At 43.4% G+C, this 19,463-nt stretch overlaps 1 protein-coding gene across 4 annotated transcripts in view; it reads left to right on the top strand.

The window, feature by feature from the left end:
* The window catches only part of flrt2 (fibronectin leucine rich transmembrane protein 2), a 53,239-nt gene extending 34,348 nt beyond the window's left edge, over positions 1 to 18,891 (top strand). The window contains exons 1-2 of one of the 4 annotated variants that reach the window (XM_039598475.1): positions 2,530 to 3,233; positions 5,574 to 18,891. In XM_039598475.1, coding sequence (XP_039454409.1) covers positions 6,031 to 8,013 — 1,983 coding nt within the window. In that variant the 5' untranslated portion in view covers positions 2,530 to 3,233; positions 5,574 to 6,030 and the 3' untranslated portion in view covers positions 8,014 to 18,891. Of the gene's footprint in view, positions 1 to 2,529; positions 3,234 to 3,324; positions 3,392 to 4,924; positions 5,444 to 5,573 lie in introns of those variants that run through there. The other 3 variants (XM_039598478.1, XM_039598477.1, XM_039598476.1) reach the window with 3 other exon arrangements.
* Positions 18,892 to 19,463: the final 572 nt, after the last annotated feature.

Raw genomic sequence — 19,463 nt, forward strand, 5'->3', positions numbered from 1 at the left:
AATCTGCAGATTATACAGTACAAATAAAATGTTCACGTTGTCTTCCCAACAGTTTCACTGACATCTACACTGGATGGCCAGGAAGCGTTTGCGATGTCTTCTCCGGCGCTGATAATTGGCGTCTGTCTTGTGTCAGTGATGTAAAAGACGGATTTAATGCAACCTGACCGTTCAAACAGCAGTCGCTTTCTAAAACATCAGATATGTATCGGATTCAGTACCACATACGAAAGTGACCCAGATCGGATTTGAAAATATCGGATTTGTGGCGTTCACACTGTCATACCATGATCGGATATGGGTCGCATAGAGTCAGAAAAATCGGATTTGATGCACTTTCGCCTGCAGTGTGAACGTAGCCATAAAGTCAGCAAATTATTTGGGAGGTTATACAAAGAGGATAGGAGTTGTCTGCGCTTCCTAAGACCAAAACCATTATTGGGGTGAAAGTGAAATGGTCACATCTTACTTGGGTGTCATTATAGATCAGAATGTGTCATTTAAAACAATTCAAGTTAAAACTTAAACTAATTTATTTTTAGGAATAAATCTCGTTTCACTGCACACGTAGGGAAACACTTGTTTTTAGCCCACAGTGGATTACACTGATCTGCTCTTTATGAATGCTCGTGGAGAGTACCTAAAAAAGATGATTATGTTGTCTATGTTTTACGACGCCATGGAAATCGAGTACATCACAGTTCCCTGTATGCTGCTGCTGAGTGACCGTCTCTGTAAAGTTTCCCATTGGTTGGTTTTTATCTGTAAATCTTTGCTAGGGCTGGTTCGTTCTTATCTGTGCATATATATGTACGAAAACACAAACAGTATATCCTGCACTCTCCCAGCATTACACAAACATTTGTCCCCAGATTCAGAACTGAATTAGGGAAGAAAAAAAAAGCTTTTAAATGTGCTGCTGCTGTTTCCTGGAAGAATTTACAGAATGAGCTGAAAGGTCGAGATAGTCCAGTTTACAACATCTGATTCCATGACAAAATTCTCTTGTTTGTAATTATAATACTTACATAAACTACTGTTTAAATATTATAATTCTGTTGCTGCTTTTCTTGTCTTCCGTTGACTTAAAGTTACTCCCAACATGTCTGTGAGTTGCCCAACCTGTCCTGTCAAAGTTGACTTGAAGCGAGAGTTGACACGATTCATTTAGTGGCTTCTCCTCGTTTCTGCCATCCATTATCGACTTCTGACTTTATCTTTTGGCAATCTAACCACAAAACCGAACCATTTAAAGAGCGTTTTGCAGCTCTGCGTTTTTCCTAGCTTCAGGTGCACACCTGAAAAAAATATTTGAAACACAAACAGGTAAATCAGGCCTTCTTACGACAATAACACATGGAGTGATGCAAGCTGACTGACAAATTTAAATCATTGCTATTTCTGATACATTTATCAGTTATCATTAATAATAATAATAATGATTGACATGGCAGTTGGCTTTAAACATATTATGCTATGTCACATGACACATTTGTAGCAGAAAAACATGGAATCATTTCATGTCTGTGGAAGGTTATTCCCTCTGGTAGCTTTGACATTTCTTTCATCCGAACATAAAAAACAGTACAAAACTCTGGCATTTTACACAAGAATGAGTCAGAACCGTGAATCAGACCTCTTGAGCAAAATGGCGTCAGAGGCTCATCTCACAACAGGACCTGTGTGTGGCAACAGCAGGCCAGCTGTTTGCTAACATTAGCCACTTTAAGCTGTTAGTCATGCCGCACTAACAGCTAGCCAGGCTGCAACACACTGACTGTACTTATGAATGTGTGTGACTTATGAATTTCATATATTTTAAACGTCCTCACTTTTTTCTTTACGTGGTGCATGAGTGGGAGAAGCGTCACGTGAGCAATTAGGCAAAGTTTGGCGCACTGATGCACGAGGACCCAACTACAGTTAGATGCAGGCAAGCGCGTTAGCGCACGCCGGGGACGTGCGTGGGCACGGCAGCAGTGCACCGGTGAGCCGGTATTAACGCCAGGGTGCAATGTAGTCTGATGAAATTACCGTGGCTGTCAGCGCCTGTCTGGAAGCCTTGAGTCAGTACAAGAGAGTGGCTACAGGCGAGCAAAGATGAAGCCGTACTTTTGGGTTTAATTATCCAGCTTTAAGCTAATTAGAGGAACACTTCACAAAAAGAACAGGGGTTAAAGAGGCCTTAGACATTACAGCGGGCCAACAGAATAGCACAGAAGCACCGTAGCTAAAGAGAAAGCCCCGTTTCCCTGACACTGGAACTTAAAATCCAGGATGATATAGAAGAAAAATGCTGATTTTTTTCCTTTTGCTTTTTTTCACCGGGAATGTGACTCCAGGACTAATTTGGATTCAGGATTTGGTGATTAAAATGTAAATGTGTGTGTGTGTGTGTGTGTGTGTGTGGTTAGGGAGCTCGGATCTGACATCAGTGGCGAGGGTTAAGGTAGGCCGGGCAAAATAGCGTGTGTGGGGATAGAGTGTGTTTGAGAGACAAACTATTTTCTGCAGTGTGAGGGCAGCGGGGAGGATCTGTGGCTTAAAGCCATCACGGAGCCGCTCTGGAGGAGATGCATTCTTTATTCTGAGGAGGGGAGGAGGGACAGGAGAGAGAGAGGGGGGGGAGAGAGAGAGGTGAGCGGAGAAGGCGCGTCGCACTATCAGCTGAATCCATCTAAGAAAACAACTAGCAGGGAGTCCGGGTCTGAGCTGCGCCAAGCACTGAAAGGCAAGTCTGACCTCCCCACCGAAAACAGCGCATAGGACGGACGCAGCTGGCCGTCATGGCCCGTGGCGGATCAGGCGGCGGACAGTTCAGCCAGTGCGTCCTCACCGTTCGGCCAGAGTGTGGGAGGCGAGAGAAGTGCCCGCTGCCGCTGTCTCCGGTGCTTTTGCGCCGCTCACGGTGTTGAGTCAAAGCGGAGGGAGCTCTCCTTTTAGAAGCTGGGAAAAACGCAGGAGAGAAAAAAAAAAGTACCAACAGCAGTGCGGACGGACTCGCAGCCACATTCGAGAGACGCACACGGGAGGCAGAGGGGGACATAACCCATGCGGGCAAATATGCTCCTCGCCGGGTTCGAGCTGCTCGTAGGAACCGACTCCCACAAGCGTCGCCGAACAGAGCTTTACGCACGGGTTTGCAGCAGGACCGCATGAAGGACGGCGGCGTAAAGACGGGGGAAAAGTTGACTGCGGTAGCGGGGTTTGGGATGGATAAAGGCTCAGCAAAGGTACGATGGATGCTTTTCGGTCAATACTGAAAGTGTGTGTTAAAAATGCAGCTTTACATCGGGCCCGGGCTGCGTTTAAACGAACCACTTTTCACTCGAAATTCGTTATTGCAGCGCAGAAAGCGTAACCGAACCCACATCCAGCAGAACTACCTATGGTAAGGAAAGCCGTTCAGGGTCCCAGACACTTTTAGAGAGAAAAAACAAAGGAAAAACGCGTGGTCCGTTTATATTTGTGCGGTTCATGAGACATTTCATCGAGTTTTTGGCGCTAACAAAACACGCAGCTCCACATTTTTCTCTCTGAAAACCTGAGTTTTTTTTTTTTCTTCTTTTCCTCTTTTTTTTGTAAAGGGGCTTTCACCCTCAGTGCACTGCACGGTTTTCGACCCCCCCTCTCTCGTTCCCCGCTTTGAAATAATTCATTCAGATGAACACCGCTCACTGGGCAGCCTTTGAAGTGTACCTGATCCGCCTCTTATCGCCTCTTAAATACCTTATCCATTTTTAAACTTTTAATTGCGTTTCTGGGGCTAAATCCAGTTCTAATCGGATTGTCCTGGCCACATATCACGGCGTTCATCTGGTGGTGAGAAACTGTGCTCCCTGGGCTGAAAATTAAATTAAAAAGAAAATCAAGACGGAAAAAAGCAGAGTGGTGGTGGGGTAGTTTTTTTTTCTCTTTTTTGTCAAGCCACTCCAACTCATTGATCTGTTTTTTTTTGGCGGTGTTAAGTAAACTCGACACTGTGTTTCTTTGAATCTGGAATCTTGGTGACATTTTATTTATGCACCTATCGTAATCTTGATGCTGCTGCCTTCTGCTGTTGATTCTGTCGCTGTGGCAGCACATTTTATCGCTTCATGTGGTTGCTTATCCCCCCCACCACCACCCCAAGCTTATTTGATTAAATTTAGCTCTTTCAATTTAGAAAAGTAGATCACAGATGTGTGTCAGAGGATTGTTTCTCCATCTCCGCCGCAAAGAGCCCATGCGGGTTTCCATGTAGTCAACAAACAAACGGGGGAATTTAAGGAAGCGGTGCCGTGAAGGCGTATAGATTTCTTCTTCTTTCTTTTCCCCCCTCCTTCTACTAAATATAGCTGCTTGTCTGATGTAACAAGTCTGGATTTAGTTGTTTAACACCGGCCCCTAAAATGAACAGATTCCTCTGAGCTCGCTGAATGATGTGGGGCCCCATAACCCTGCAAGGCTCCTTAATCCACAGTCACGGCCGTTGCAGTGCTTAACATTCAACCAGTCATTCCCACCGTTGTGTGTCATCCAACGGTGACTTCGGGTGGAGCTTCATTTAAGCTGAAAGCTCCAGATGACTGTCATTCGATCATGTGGGGGTGGGGGGCGAGGGAAATGTTTGATGGCTCATAAAAGTTGGAATAATGCATTTTAGGGAGGGGTGGTCTACTGTAATCCAGTGGCCTTGTGCTTCACTACAAACCTCTCCGAGGTGAAAAACAGCCTTTATCGATTATTTATCGCAGGTGGAGGGGCTAAATTATTTTCCAATCCCATTTCTTTTGACAGTTTGTGCATGTCACTCCATCCGGGGAGCGAGGGGAGGTGGAGCTGATATGTTGCGTCTCTGTTCCTCGATTGCCTCGTCTTTGTTTTCCAAATGTCCACGGCCTCAAAATCTCCAGTTTGGCCACGTTAGGTTCAGGCCTCGCACGTAATAACGAGCTCTTCCTCAGGCCACCGGCAAAAACAATTGGCTGTGTTTACTGTAAGCACTTGTGTGTTTACCCGTGTACCTCTGCTCGAGAGTCTGCTCAGGCAGCTGGGAAGCAGAAAAGCAAAAAGAGGCAGTTGCAGCTTGTTTTCTGTTCGGCATTGTTTTCTCTTCCCAGGAAATATCCTCCGTGTCCGTGTTGGCACACAGAGAGCTCATATCTTTATTAACCTCGCCTCTTTTTAGCATGTTTTCCATTAAGCAGCGCTGATGTTGCCGAGAACCCCTGTGAATCCACGAGTGTGTGTCCTTGCAGTGCTCTATTACCGCCTTTGATAGAGCGCAAGGGATAAAAGCCTTCTTTATGTCTGTGAAACCGGATGTGCAGGAGCTGTTCTGAATATTTATCAGACTCCTTTTTTTTTACATAGTCAGTGCATAATTCCACAGTGCAATGTTTTGTGCCTCTGTCTGTCTTGGGAAAGAAGGGAGGAGTGAGAGCAAAAAGGGAGACAGTTGGTATGTGTTTGTTTGTATTTTAAATAAAGAGACAGAGGGAAAAGGGAGGCCCCCTATTTTTCTTTTTTTTTTTTCAGAGAACAGGCCACCTCTGAAAATACTCATCTAGCTTCTCTGTGTTTTCCTGCAGGTCTCTGGATCCAAATGTCACCCCCCTTGGACTCTGCCCTGGTCTGGGACCAGCAGTGTGTGACGGACAGGCGAGCGGAGCCTGCGGTGGCGCTCAAATTGGCCCTGGCTGAGCTCTGCATGGAGCAGCGAGAGAAGAGTCCTGCTATGGTCTGATGTCTCAGCATGGATGGAGTCAGTCAGAGGACTGGCCACCACTAATGAGACCATCGCTCTTCGGCTGAGGACTAGCATTTACAGGATTACTCCCACAGTTTCCTGCTCTTTTCCTAGCTAACTGCATCATTACTTAACAATCCTAGTTGGACGTTTTTTTTTATATTTTCATGGGTCTGGTTTTTGGTGGATATATACGTCATTTGCCTCTCTGATTTTCATTTTTTTTTATTCCCTCCCACCAGTTTTTTTTTTTTTTTAAATTGTTGGTTTGCCTTTTTCCCCCTGTTTGTTTTTCCACTATGGAGTTTCTGGCTGGACCCTGGAATAAAGATTGGGCTTCATTCTTGCAATTTTGGTTGACTGTCATCCTAAGCCTCCAAATGCAATTCAGCCCAGGTGCCTCTTGTCCGCAAGAGTGTCGTTGTGACAAAGGGTTTGTGTACTGCAACGAACGCAGCCTGACATCAGTGCCTCTGGGGATACAGGAGGGCTACAAGGTCCTCTACCTCCACAACAACCAGATCAACAATGCTGGTTTCCCTGTGGAACTTCACAATCTGGCCTCCGTAGAAACTGTGTACCTTTACGGCAACCAGCTCGACGAATTCCCCGTGAATCTGCCCAAAAACACAAAGGTCCTGCACCTCCAGGAGAACAATATCCAAACGATCTCCAAGGCAGCTCTTGCCCAGTTGACTAAACTAGAGGAGCTACACCTTGACGATAACTCCATCTCCACAGTAGGGGTGGAAGAAGGGGCCTTCAGGGAGGCGGTCAGCCTCAAACTCCTCTTCCTCACCAAGAACCACTTAAGCAGCGTTCCCATTGGTCTTCCCGAAGACCTGAAGGAGCTGCGGTTAGATGAGAACCGCATTGCTGTCATTGCAGAGGAGGCCTTCCAGAATGTGACACGTCTACAGCGCCTCCTGCTGGACGGGAACCTGCTGACAGACGAGGGCATCGCACCAGGGACCTTCCAGGACCTGGCCAACCTCCGCGAGTTGGCTCTGGCCCGCAATTCACTGACTTTCCCCCCTCCTCTCCTGCCCAGCCAGTCGCTGGTCAAACTCAGCCTACAGGAGAACCAGATCGACCAGATCCCCGTGGCGGCGTTTGCGGGTCTGAACAGGCTGGAAAGACTGGATATCTCCAGCAACCAGCTTCAGACTCTCACGCAAGGTGTGTTCGATGGCCTGTCCAGCCTGAGGCACCTCATAGTGCGAAACAACCCGTGGCGCTGCGACTGCACCGTAAAATGGGTGGTGGTGTGGCTCAAATCGCTGCCTTCCTCTGTCAACGCCCGCGGGTTTACGTGCTCGAGTCCGGAGAAGGTGCGTGGCATGACAATCAGAGAGCTCACGCTGGATATTATCGAGTGCCCCATTCAACCCGACCAGCCGCCCTGGCCCACCCTCCGCTCCACACCCCCTCCCCCACCCACCACCACCCCTGTCACCACCATGATTTCCACCCTCATCACTTCATCCATCCCTTACTACTTTGACTCCCCCTCCCCCACGCTGCCCCCCTTACTTAACAACCCCGCCGGACCCCTGCCTCCTTACGAGGACCCCCTTCAGATCTCCTTCCACGTGGTCAACTCCACCAACATCGACGTGAGCTGGGCTTCCTACTTTACTGTCACTGCCTACAAGGTCACTTGGGTCAAAAGGGGCCAAAGCCAAATCAACGAAGGAATGCGGGAGAGGACGGTGAGCGGGGACCTGCGGCGCATCAGCCTCACCAACCTGGATCCCCGGTCTGTGTATCGGATCTGCGTGCACGTCCTGGACACCCTTAACTCCTATAGGCCCGGGGAGGATACTATATGCTCCGAGGCCAGGACCAAGCCGCCAGTGACCACCAAGCCTCCGGGCAGAGAGCAGGCTCCTCAGGACAGCATCAGCTCCACGCTGCTAATGGCTGGGATCATAGGAGGGGCTGTTCTTATCGTCCTGGTTACGCTGCTCAGCTTGTTCTGCTGGCACATGCACAGGAAGAACCGGTCGTCTTCGACCAAGTGGAAATACAACCGCGGCAGGAGAAAAGACGACTACTGCGAGGCTGGAACCAAGAAGGATAACTCCATTCTGGAGATGACTGAGACCAGTTTCCAGATAGTGGCGCTGAACAATGAGCAGCTGCTCAAGGGAGATTTCCGCATCCAGCCCATCTACACTCCCAACGGGGGCATTGGATTTAGAGACTGTCACCTCAGTAACAACAGCATAGCCTACTGCAAGAGCAGCAACGTGCCCAGTACAGAGTTCTGCCACACGTGATGCTGCAGACACTCAGTACAGCAGCATTCACACACACACACACACACACACACACACACACACACACACACACACACAAAGCAAAAAGACTTGCATAAACACACACACACACTGTTTGTCTAGACATTGAAAAATATAAAAAATTATAGTGAAATATAACTGTATTATATATATTTCCAAGTTCTGTCTACGATGTAATTTATACTGTGGATAATAATGTGGGATTCTCTGCTATCTTTTTTATTCCTAGAAAAACAGACACAAGTGTTTCTTTTTTTTATAACCAGCAGGGTTTTGGAAGTTGTTTTAACGGTCAGTACTGTACATGAACATGGATTTGTACAATCACGGCACCCTGGGTGTAGCTTCTGACAAAAAAAAATTTGCTGTCAGCCTTGGAAATGTTTTTTGGGGGAGGGGGCGCTTTAGGAGGGCTGGGATCCTTTGCTAACCACAGAAGCAAAATACGACCTTTTCACACTTTGAAACCCTGCAAAAAAATCAAAAGAATAATAAAAACAGCCTCCCCAGAACAACACAGCAGACGGGGAAATCCAAACACTGCTGATTAGAGGAAATATGGCGCTGGTTCAGTGACGGCGTGTTTAAAAGGAAAAAAAGAAAACGTGAGAATTGAAGTGCACTTTCTTATTAATGGCAGCAAGGCAGGAAATGAGCAGAGGTAGGTGGTGGTGTGTGACGGGGGTTGTGCACGGCCGTGCAGGTTGGGAATATCATCGGTGTTGTTAAAAAGCCTGGACTGAAGTTTCTTAACACTAAAAGCATCTTTGTTCTGTTCGTTTCCAGGTAGAATTGGTGGGTTTTGGAAAAGATGTCACCAAAAAATGGTTTTTAATGTGAGCTTAAAAGCAACAAGCGACTATTGTTTCTAAAATCATGCTTGAATGTGCTGATTCTTGCTGATCCTTTCCTTTGAAGAAACATTCGTTAGTTCAGCTTCTTTTTTCCCCCAATGTTTTAGCAAGTGAGGCCACAAGGGGGCAGTTTTCCTCAGCGTTGTGTGTGTGTGTGTGTGTGTGTGTGTGTGTGGTACATAGAAAGACAGGCCAGAGAGATCACTTTACCTCCACCATTTCCCCCGAGCCCATTACCCAGACAACATTACTCATGCTTGAACAGCATTGTGTCGAGTATTTTTGCTCATTGGGCTACTTAATGATGTGGAATCATTTAAAACTAACAGTGTTTCTGTGTTTGGTGGCTAAATGATATGGATTTTCACCACTCCGGTCCATTATGAGATGATTTGTGTGTGTGTGTGTGTGTGTGTGTGTGTGTGTGTGTGTGTGTGTGTGGAGAGCATGATGAATTTTGATATGGCTCACACATAACACTAATTATACAGCCACTTATCTCAACCTTGTCCCATCGTCCATTAGACTTTGTGATAAATTAGGAAATTACAACAATGGACTCGCACCCCGCCCGTGATCGCACACTGCGCTGCGACCGAGCGCTTCATCTAGCTTCTCATTATTTATCCTTTTGTCCGCACTTATAGTGTGGCCTTTTTAATTCACGCTTTGCTCAGCCTAAACAATGCAGCTGCTCACTTCACAACAGCATCTCTGAGAGGATGATTGCCACTCTGTCTGCCTTCCAGTGTCAGCGTCCGACTCTTCGCTCCGATCCGTGCACGGCTCAAAAAAACCACTTTCCTTGCCCTTCAGCTTGTAAGCGTTGGTGGCTTCTCTTTGCATTGAATGTGAGGGTGCCAGTGTGAGGTCTTCATTATGCACTTCTTAAGGAAGCTTTATTTGATTTGACAAGATTTTATTTTGAGGGGCCAAGCTTAAAGAGCTCCTTCCCTTTTCTTTCCCCCCTTCGTATAATCCTCAACCAAAAAAGGGAGAGAAATATGTAGGCCTTATTTTCACATGGCTGCCCGAAGCTCATGCAGAGAGGCAGTTTTTAACTCTTTGCGAGGCACACAGATTCAGCTGTTCAAATGCACTGTACCCGACAGAGAGTCGGCACAACCTAAGATCAATTTTTACAATCCAGAGATTTTTTAAGGGCTCGTGCTAAGCGTTGAGATTAAAAGTAAGCGCTCTTCCTATGACTCCAGCAATAGCTCAGATTGTGATAAATTGGCCTGTTTGCTATTCCAGTGCTTAAAATCTGTTCAACTATTAATTGAATACTTTAATGAATTAAATCATCCATCTTAAAATGTAATTTAGGGTCGCTCTAAAATTATTTTTATGTAATGAAAATTAATTTGGTTTTTAGATGGAAGTGGTAATTTTTTTAAAAGATAAAATCTCTGTCATTAAATTTTGTTTAATGGTTTTCTGAGTGTTTAGCTGGAAAAAAAATCTAGAGTTTAATCATAAAATATTTTTGTAACATTTCAGAATATCGTATATTATCATGTAGCCTAATTGTTCTTTGTTGTACACTTTTTGTGTATTTAGGTCACAGATTTACTCTTTGCAGTTCATTTGCCCAAAAAAAGAAACAAAACCCAAGATATATAATTTCAGCAAGATATGAATCAGTAGCTTTGTTTTCTCAGAAAAGCGTTATAGCTAGCATAGCAATGAACAAGGATCAATAGCAAATATGTTTTAGCTATCACAACAACATTGTCATTGTCAGTTGTGTTTTTTGGTCATGATAGTTGTGCAGTAAAATCTCCTATTAAAAAACTAATCAACACCACTTTACTGTTAGCATGCTAAAAAACAGTGCTAGCACCGGCAGCCAGCTAGCCTAACCTAGCATAGCTTAGAAAGTGAAACCATGAAAACAGCTTGTTTGCACTCGCAAACAAACTATGAAGTCTTCTACGCTGTAAAACCACAAGGTCATTTTTAGACTTCAAATTTTTGTACAGATTAAACAATTGTGATCTAATGTAGATATTGGACATAGCGAGATTAGCTGTAGCCCTGTCTGCTTCAAGCTAAGCTCATCTGCTCTTGACTCTAGCTTCATGTCTATGGCGTCAATCTTCTCCTTACTTTTGTAAGAAACCACCTATTATTCCTCAACTTCTAAATTAATATGCAGGTGGCTTAGATAATTTATGTAAAGCTAAGGATGATTGATAGCAATGATTGATTTGTTGATAGGGTTTTTTAATTTCTTTTTTGCCATCATATCCAAATGTCTATTTTTGTGAATATTTTTGGCGAAATAATAACGTTATCAATCATGTGAAAAAAGGCACAATCATACTACTCTGCTCACTATAAGGGACACTGTCACCGGCTGCCTGTTATCCTAGTTGAGCTTCAAGTCTGAAAACTGGAAAATAGCTAGCGTGCTCAGGCTAAGGCTAATAAAATTTACTGTAAAATGTTGTTTTTAGACTTCATATTTTTGCACAGATTAAAAACAAATGTGAACTAATGTGCTAATTAGTGGTGTTGACTTTGGTGCTGGTAAATGGTGAGTTGAACATAACAGTTTTAGCTTATCCTTGAACTAAGCTATACAGATATGAAAGTGATGCGAGTCTTCTCATCAGTCTCAGCAAAAAAAGTGAACTTTGTAAAACGGCAAACCCGTCTTTCACTTCTCAGCTCCTCTTTAAGTATGTAAATCATTTAAAAAAATAATTTCAAGTTGTTCTACATCTTCTGTGGTTATCAAAGTGTCTCCACTTTTTGTTTAAATCTTTTTCTACTAATACACATATCAGCCAACCCAATACACGCTGTCCATCGAGACACACCAGGCTGCCCTGACCTGTGCTCGGCTTTCCCCTGCTGGGTACCTAACCGACAGTTCACCATGTACGGTTCGCTACATGCTTTAACAGCTGACCATAATCCCACGCAGTACACTTGAACATGTACAACTGCTACCGCTGGGAATTTTTTTTCTTTCATTTTAGATATAAAGCCCTATTTTAGTCCCACGATCAAGCAAGCCAGGTGAATCCATTGCAACATTTAGCATCTCCCCCTGTCTGTGAATGTGTAACGGAGACAGATATTTGCCTTACCTTTTATGCAGGAATGAATGATTAACGAGAGGGAGAGAGAGCGAGGGAGTTAAGTGGGAGGAAGAAAGGGGAGTAGAAAGATGAGACATAAAGAGACGGCGGCAAGAACAGAAAGCACATTTCTCCGACCGACTGCAGCAACAATAACAGCGTTAACAGGAAGCGTGACACACACAGTAGCTAACGAAGAGACTGTTCGTCCATAGTGCCAGAAATTAAGCGGTGCACTGCTAATGATTCAGCCAGACTGGGAAAGGCTTTGGTGGTTGTTTTGCAGCACACATTAGTCTTAATTTCGATCAAGACACTGCAGTGCCATAGCCAATGGAATTTACACACGGCTGCGAGTGTGGGCTTATTACAGTTTCAGGGTGCCGAGAAGCTCATTGATTCACGTTGAAATAATTACGTTTAATCATTGAGAGGTCACCTCAGACAGAACACGTGAAATTGAGAAGGTGGAAAGTCGCCCTTTGCTTCCTGCAGGCAGAACCTTTGCTGCAAATATCTATTAGCCAGTGATGTTCATTCAAGAATTTTTTGCATGTACTGTATTTAGCTTCATAGCCTTTCATTTGTTATCACACCAGGGTTTGGACTTTCAAATATTTCTTCTTCCCGATCGATCGCCACACGCGGTTGAGATGCAGCGCGAGCAACCAGATTTTCTTTGGTGTAGAGGAAGTAGGCTGGAAACTTACAGTGCATGTAAAATGGCTATGTTTGGATACGTCGCCATCCTGGCTTCTCATCCGAGACACAGTGTTACGTTAGCCATCCACACCGAGACGTTTTCTTAGGAACCAAAGTTAAATTTCTGTTCTCATGATGAAATATTGATGTTGTTCCATGTATGTGCCTTGAGGTTGAACTTACAATGTAAAGTCCTTGAAACCTTTAAATGTTTTTGCACAAACTGTAAATACTTAAGTGAAGCTTTTTGAAAATAAAAGAGCCATTGGATTTGAGCGATCACTCTTTTCCTTGTATCCAGCAAAGAAGTGAATGTGCTCTTTGGAGTGATCCTGCATTCTTGTTGCTCTACATGTTCCCCAAAAACACACTCGGAGTGAAATCTATTTTGGGTCAGAAACTGGCAATTCTGTGTCAAAGATTTGTGCTGTACGCACCATGCCAAGTTATCCTCTTATTTCTATATGGGAAGCTTGTGCCATCTTAGCGTAGCCACTGCAGCTTAGCATTCAGCTGGGGAGAATCCAGGAAACTCTCTTATTCTGCTTGTATGGCACAACTAAACCCCAGGATGGGCTCGATCTCTCAATCCCTGTGTTTTACCAAAGTCCAACGTTTTTCCCTCCACGTGACCGCATCCCAGTGTGGCCTCTGTAACCTCCAGCCTGCTAAGAAGCCCACGTTAGCCTAGTCTTAATTCACTCTGACAATTAACCACAGCTGAAACAAAAGGGTGTGCCACTCTGGTATTTTGAGCTGGAAATGGGTATATTTCTCAAAATCCCCAAATGTCAAAATGTGATTTGTTATTGCGGAATTGTCGGCTTTACGTGGAGGCCAAGTGGTTAAAAGAATCGAGGTTTTGGCACTCGCATCATCTGCTGTCTGTTCCTCCCTCTTTCTGTGTTGTGCAACTCTTGCCTTGAAAGATTTAGTGTATAATCTCCCCCCTGTGCATTTACCAGGACTGGCTTCTTCACTGAGGTGAAGCTAGTCATAAAGGAATTATTCACGCAGTTTGGATTAATCATTAAAATCTTTTGTGATGTGTACAAATGTTTGCAAGAAAATCAGGACTGCCATCGAGAAATGTAACAAACTGTATCAAATGTTTAAAAGTACAATTTCAGGAGGGAAATTATATGTTAAAAGAAACTTCCAATCCATGTAAAGTATTCAAAGTTAAGAAACAGCTTTTCAGAGTAAATAATAATTGAAGACTGAGAACTGTCAAATTTTGCTAAGCTAGCTGATTTTAGCTAATTTTATTGTTATATAATTTAAAATAGTTTACAGTTGTTACAGTGGTCTAGTTATGACATTAAATAGCATTTTATTAAATGTCAGGTTCCAGACGCATCAACCACACGACCTTAAATTTGAACCTGTTAGCGGCCGTTTTCTGAATGGGTCAGATTAGCTAACGATACTGTAGCAAGTTCATTGTGTTAGTTACACGTTACACAGGTGCTTCATCCTTTGTCAGTGTTGGAGCTTAAAGCCTACATTTAATCGAGCAGGTATATTTGAAGTATTGACTTTGTTGTTTTCTTGCTGCTTTATATTTTACATTGAAGTATAAAATAGACACTGCTAAAATTAGCAACACATATAATTAACTGTAGAAATTCATCAGATTTTTAACCACATGATTATCACGTTAGGCTATGCAGATGAGAACAACAATATTCTGAATGTGTTAAATTTGCTAGTTTAATTATATGATCTATTATTTCCCTTAGCTGTCGCCAAATTTCAGTGTTGCTCTGCATTATAGAGGGAGGTTTATGTGCATAAAGCTATAACATCTATTATTATGGTAAAGTGCTGCTTAGCCATTAGTTATAAAAATTAGTGTATAAGGTAATAGCACTTATTTTTTAATATTAGTGCTGCTTAAGTAGCATTTCACTGTTATATATTTATTTTATGCTCTTATGTATTGTAAGTAAAGGACTATTCTGTCGTACAGTCTGGTGAAAACTAATCTCTTGTTAAAAACTCTTATTTGTGCTACAACCATCTTATCTATTGATTTGGTAAGCTCTGCTGAGTAGTCACCTACCCAGTGAGTACTTATCTGAAAACCCAGAGATAAGTACTCACTAGGAACAGAGTTGGTACGCTCAGTTTTCTAGAACATGTTTTTTGTGAACACTGTAAATCATTTCAAAGAAAGTGGTTTGTCATATTCCATATGGCAGCAACTAATCAAATGTGAATTTCTGCCTTTGAATCGTTCCGTGAACAGGTGTTAGCGCCGAGTAGCTTTATTTTTTTCGCCCCGCTAAAGGAATATTCAATTTTGTGCCTTGTAAAAGCTCCATAACAGCCTTACTTTGTGATCCACATTTAAGCATCTTCTAATCAGCCTCAATATGGTGGAAAAGTCATTAAAGCATGCAATTTAAAGCAATCTTATTCCAGGTATTACAAACGTCGACATCTGGCAGAATTAACATTGAACTGATTGGTTTAAAGCTGCGCTCCAGCGTTATCCCGTCTTTCATTGCCCTCAGTAGTCTTTAATTAAAGCCTGAATGCAGGTGAAGCCTTTGCCTCTTTCACAATATGTCGAGCTAATCGTGTGTCACAGTGGGTCACTGGACTCTGCCTATTGGTTGCCAAGAGTGGACGCAATGAACATTAAGTAAAAACCACCCAAATCAATTTAGGATCACCTTGCTGTGTGATGAAATTATATGAAAAGTAAATGAATGGAAAATTGGTCTGAACAGGCAGCACTGTGTGTGATTATTCCTGCGTGAAGGTGAAGGAGGAAAAAAGGCCCGGCGACTTTTCCCTTTTCCGAAGCAACACTGTTTGCTGAAGGTGCTCGCCCTTTTTGATGCCAGCCATTAAAATGTGATGTTCCGAGTTTAAAGCCACCCAAACGCAGCACAGACAGCGCGGGAATTCCTCTGGCAGTGTTTAAGGGTTGAACGCGGGGTGATATTTTCAGCGGTTGTCGATCAGGGGACCGTTTTGAAATGTAAATTCAATTTGTCCTTCTGAATTTAGATTTTTCAGCGCCAGATTGCCATGTGAGCTGCGAACAGCCTTTTTTTTCTTTCTCTGTATCTCAGCACAGAAAATGTGCTCGGCACCATTAAAATAAGAAAGATATTTTCAGCACTGAAATGAGTGCATTAAATCAGGCCTGACAAGCTGTTTAGTGTCTGTGAGGAGACTTGCCTTTAAAAACTGCAGCACTCTCCATAATATGAACTGTTTTCTTTCCTTTTACAACTTATGAAAAGTTGGCCACCGGCTATACGGAGCACTGTAATTGGTGACAAGATAAGGGGTTACACTGAAAACTGCTGTCTGGCTGCCTGACCTGGGTGGTGTTTACAGGTGCAGACACACTAAAAAGCAGCCCCCGCTGTTTACAGTGTGATGCAACCCACAACCAGACTCCTGCAACAAATGGTGCCATTGTGAAGCTTATAATGGTCAGTTTGTGTTGCGGCAGTTTCCTGGAGGCGATGATAGAGTTGACCGGCCAATGGTAACAGATTGCAGTGAACTGTATCTAAGGTATGAATCAAGATGGTTAGTAATCATTTTAATAGGTTTTGCCATCATCTACTAATATTATTTGTTTTATTTTGGCCATGTGTTAAAACTACTGTAGCCATAATCTGGACACTTTGTGCATCAATAGGAAGTATAATGTTGCACATTTTACAAACTTAGGCCCACTTTATCCAACCCCGTCTTTTAAAGTGGAAGTATTAATGGTGCATATTGCGTGCTGAGAGGTTTGAATGCACTTTTACCTCACAGTCTCAACTTTCTATAGCCAACTCACTTGCACCCCCCTCAGGATGTGCACCTCACATGAAAAAAGCGTATATATTTACTGAGATCTATGAAGTGTAGCATGTTGGTTTTAATGTTTCATAGAAAGATAAGTAACCTGCCATGCTAGCTCGGTGAGTTTACAGAGATTATTACAAACTGCAGCATCCACAGTATTAGAAACACTGCCTAAACTGCTTTTGATTGGACGCCTGTAACTGCACGGCTCTGTGGCTTACTGCCAGGTAAAAACTCTCACGTTGACCTGGCAATTTAGCTTGTTTTTCAAGCTCACAATATATGTACATGTCCTCGCTGTCTTTTTTCCGTGAAGCTGCGCGGAGTGGAACTTCTGCGCATTTGTATGCTAATTGGTGATTTCTCTGTCTAGCTTACATTGCGGTGTTGGGTTCCTCGGGGAGCCTGTTATCATAAGAAAGGTGATGTCTTCTAACACAAGTATAGAGGAATAATTGGCTTGGACCTGAACAGCACTTCGTCTCTGTCTGGTTTGCTTGATTGAAAGGAATTGTGCGTCTGGTACGCTTGAAATTAAAAAAAAAACAACAATATTAATGATGTTGAGCTGGATGAGTTTTTTTTTAATAGAGAAGATGTTTATGCATGCACAGCAATCACAACAAGGAGGAAGGGCGAAATGGAATAAATTGGCTGTTCTGGCTTCGAGTTGTTGTTCTTCAGAAGTCATTTGTGGCAAGACTAAATGTGAACATTTTAAATAATTAAAACGCCACCTGCCAAGGAAACTTTGAGCAAATTCCCCAGTAGCCAGCCAGATTAAAGTTTAACTTTCTCTCCCGGAGCACATGGAGCAAGATAGCACTTCCATATGCCGGGCCAGTGGGTCAGAGGAGTCGCTGTTCCAGGTGGGACGGAGCAGCTGTGACCTTGAGCGCTAGTCGCCGTCTGGTAGTGCCCATAATGAATGGAGACGGTGATGAATAGTGAAAGCAAAAGGCTCCCAGCTTTCTGGAGGTGACCAGGAGGAAATGGGCTCTCTCTCTTTGTTTTCATGTTAGATCTAAGTTCAGCATGTGCAACGTCTCAGCCCACAGAGGTTCACCGACATCACTGAAGCTCTGCTGAGACTCAAAACCCAGGACGACTGGGTGAAGTTTTGCTTTAGAGAAAACAAAAGCAAATGTGTTATAATTATTCTTTTGCTTACATTTAGAAACATCTTCCCTAAAGAAGCAGAAAATCTAACCTCTGTAGGGTTGAAGCATTTATGAGGGTGAATATCACTGATGGAAGGAAATCCTGAGACTAAACTTTTCAATAAGTGGCTGTTGTTTGAGTTTCACCTCAGTTTTGTTTTAGAGTTCAGCTGTGTTTATCTGACCAATCAAAAGACTAAGAAATAATATTAGCTAATTTGCCCCTTTCTGGAGCTATAATAGGTTCCTCAGAACAAGATTTAAAAGATGATGATAGTTATCCCCACCCGAGTGTGACGTGGGTCAAACCTCACCGCTGCTTTGAAATGGTCCAATAGTGATATATAAAAAGTAAGTCAGCAACCAAACTGATTTAACTGGCAATTAAAATTGGTAAATGAAACACAACCTGTGCTGGTCGTGTTTCATTTAAACGATATTTAAACTATTCATCTTGTCAGCTTTCTACTTTTCTACGTACATTATCGAAGAAGCAAATGTAGGTTTGCATACAAAGCTGCCTCCAAGTTTCACCACAGCGACATGAGAAAGTGCTCAACTGCGATGCGAGACCGCAGCGAGGATCGTTGCGAGTCACATAATCTCCCCGAGTCATGAACTCCTTGTTCACAGCTGCATTCTTCAGGCCGAAGTCATAAATACCCTCCTTGGAGAAAGTAAAACCCGTGGTGCTGCAGTACTGCTGGCCCAGAAACAAGGCTTTGATGAGCAAAACATTCCCCCATTTGTGATGGAAAGAGTGCTGAGTGGTTGTCGCCAGGCAAACATCTGCAGTCGATGTAACACAGGAAAGTTGCTTTTGATGTGCGCTCATTTACAGTCTGTTAGAAATCACGAGTTGCTGTGCACGTCGTTGGTAATTGACTTTACTGAATTGATCCAAAACTGCATCCAAAGAAGGGATTCTTAAATAAATACAGTTCACTTGATTTACCTTCGAGAAATTATATTTATGTTTAGCTGCGAGCGCCGTCATCATTGACGTTCTCTGTGGGATGGCAGTTTTTGGTTCTGACTGACAGTGTTTGTTTATAGTATATAAAAAAATGATAAATCATTAAGGAGTAAATGTGGAATACATTGTGCAGAAGTCTATAGGACAGCAGGTTTCTGTCTTTACCTCTGTATGCACTGTCTTGTCGAGGTTATGGGCTCAGTCTCTCATTTTGGGTTCTACTGAATAAATAAATCTCTTTTGTAAATCTTGATCATGCTGTGTTTCAGATTGGAGGATTATCTGCGGTATGAAGATGCACATTTATTGGCTAACAGTTTGTCAACTGCAAGTTGTTTGCCAATTTCACATTCAGGCCCACCCGTCCGCATCACGTCCAGTCTCAAAATGGGACTCCACAAACCGGCGGGCGACGTCCACTCTCAAGACTCTAATCCTGTTGGCAGCAGTAGCAGTTAATGATGCAAGCTAACGCTCTCTGACGATCACTCCTTCATGATACCCTTGCTGTTTGTGAATCTGGATATGAACAAAGGGTCATGGCTACACTTCTTAGCTTTTCCTGTCAGCTTGGACAATTCAGTCACAGAGCTTACAGTAAACATTACATTACACCCAGGATATTTATCCTAACACCTTGCAAGTGGGTGCTTGGTAGCCAAGAGTGCACATGCTTCAGCCTTAATATTATAAACAATAGTAACAAACAGCAAATTATGAATAAATACATCCATCTTGTTGAAATTCACCTTTAGGTTAGGTACAGGAGAATGCACTACAGCTAGCTTTCTTAATGTAGACAGTAAAAACAACCACCGTGATC

This window comes from Oreochromis aureus, linkage group 15, assembly GCF_013358895.1.
Source record: "Oreochromis aureus strain Israel breed Guangdong linkage group 15, ZZ_aureus, whole genome shotgun sequence".
Lineage (NCBI taxonomy): Eukaryota > Metazoa > Chordata > Actinopteri > Cichliformes > Cichlidae > Oreochromis > Oreochromis aureus.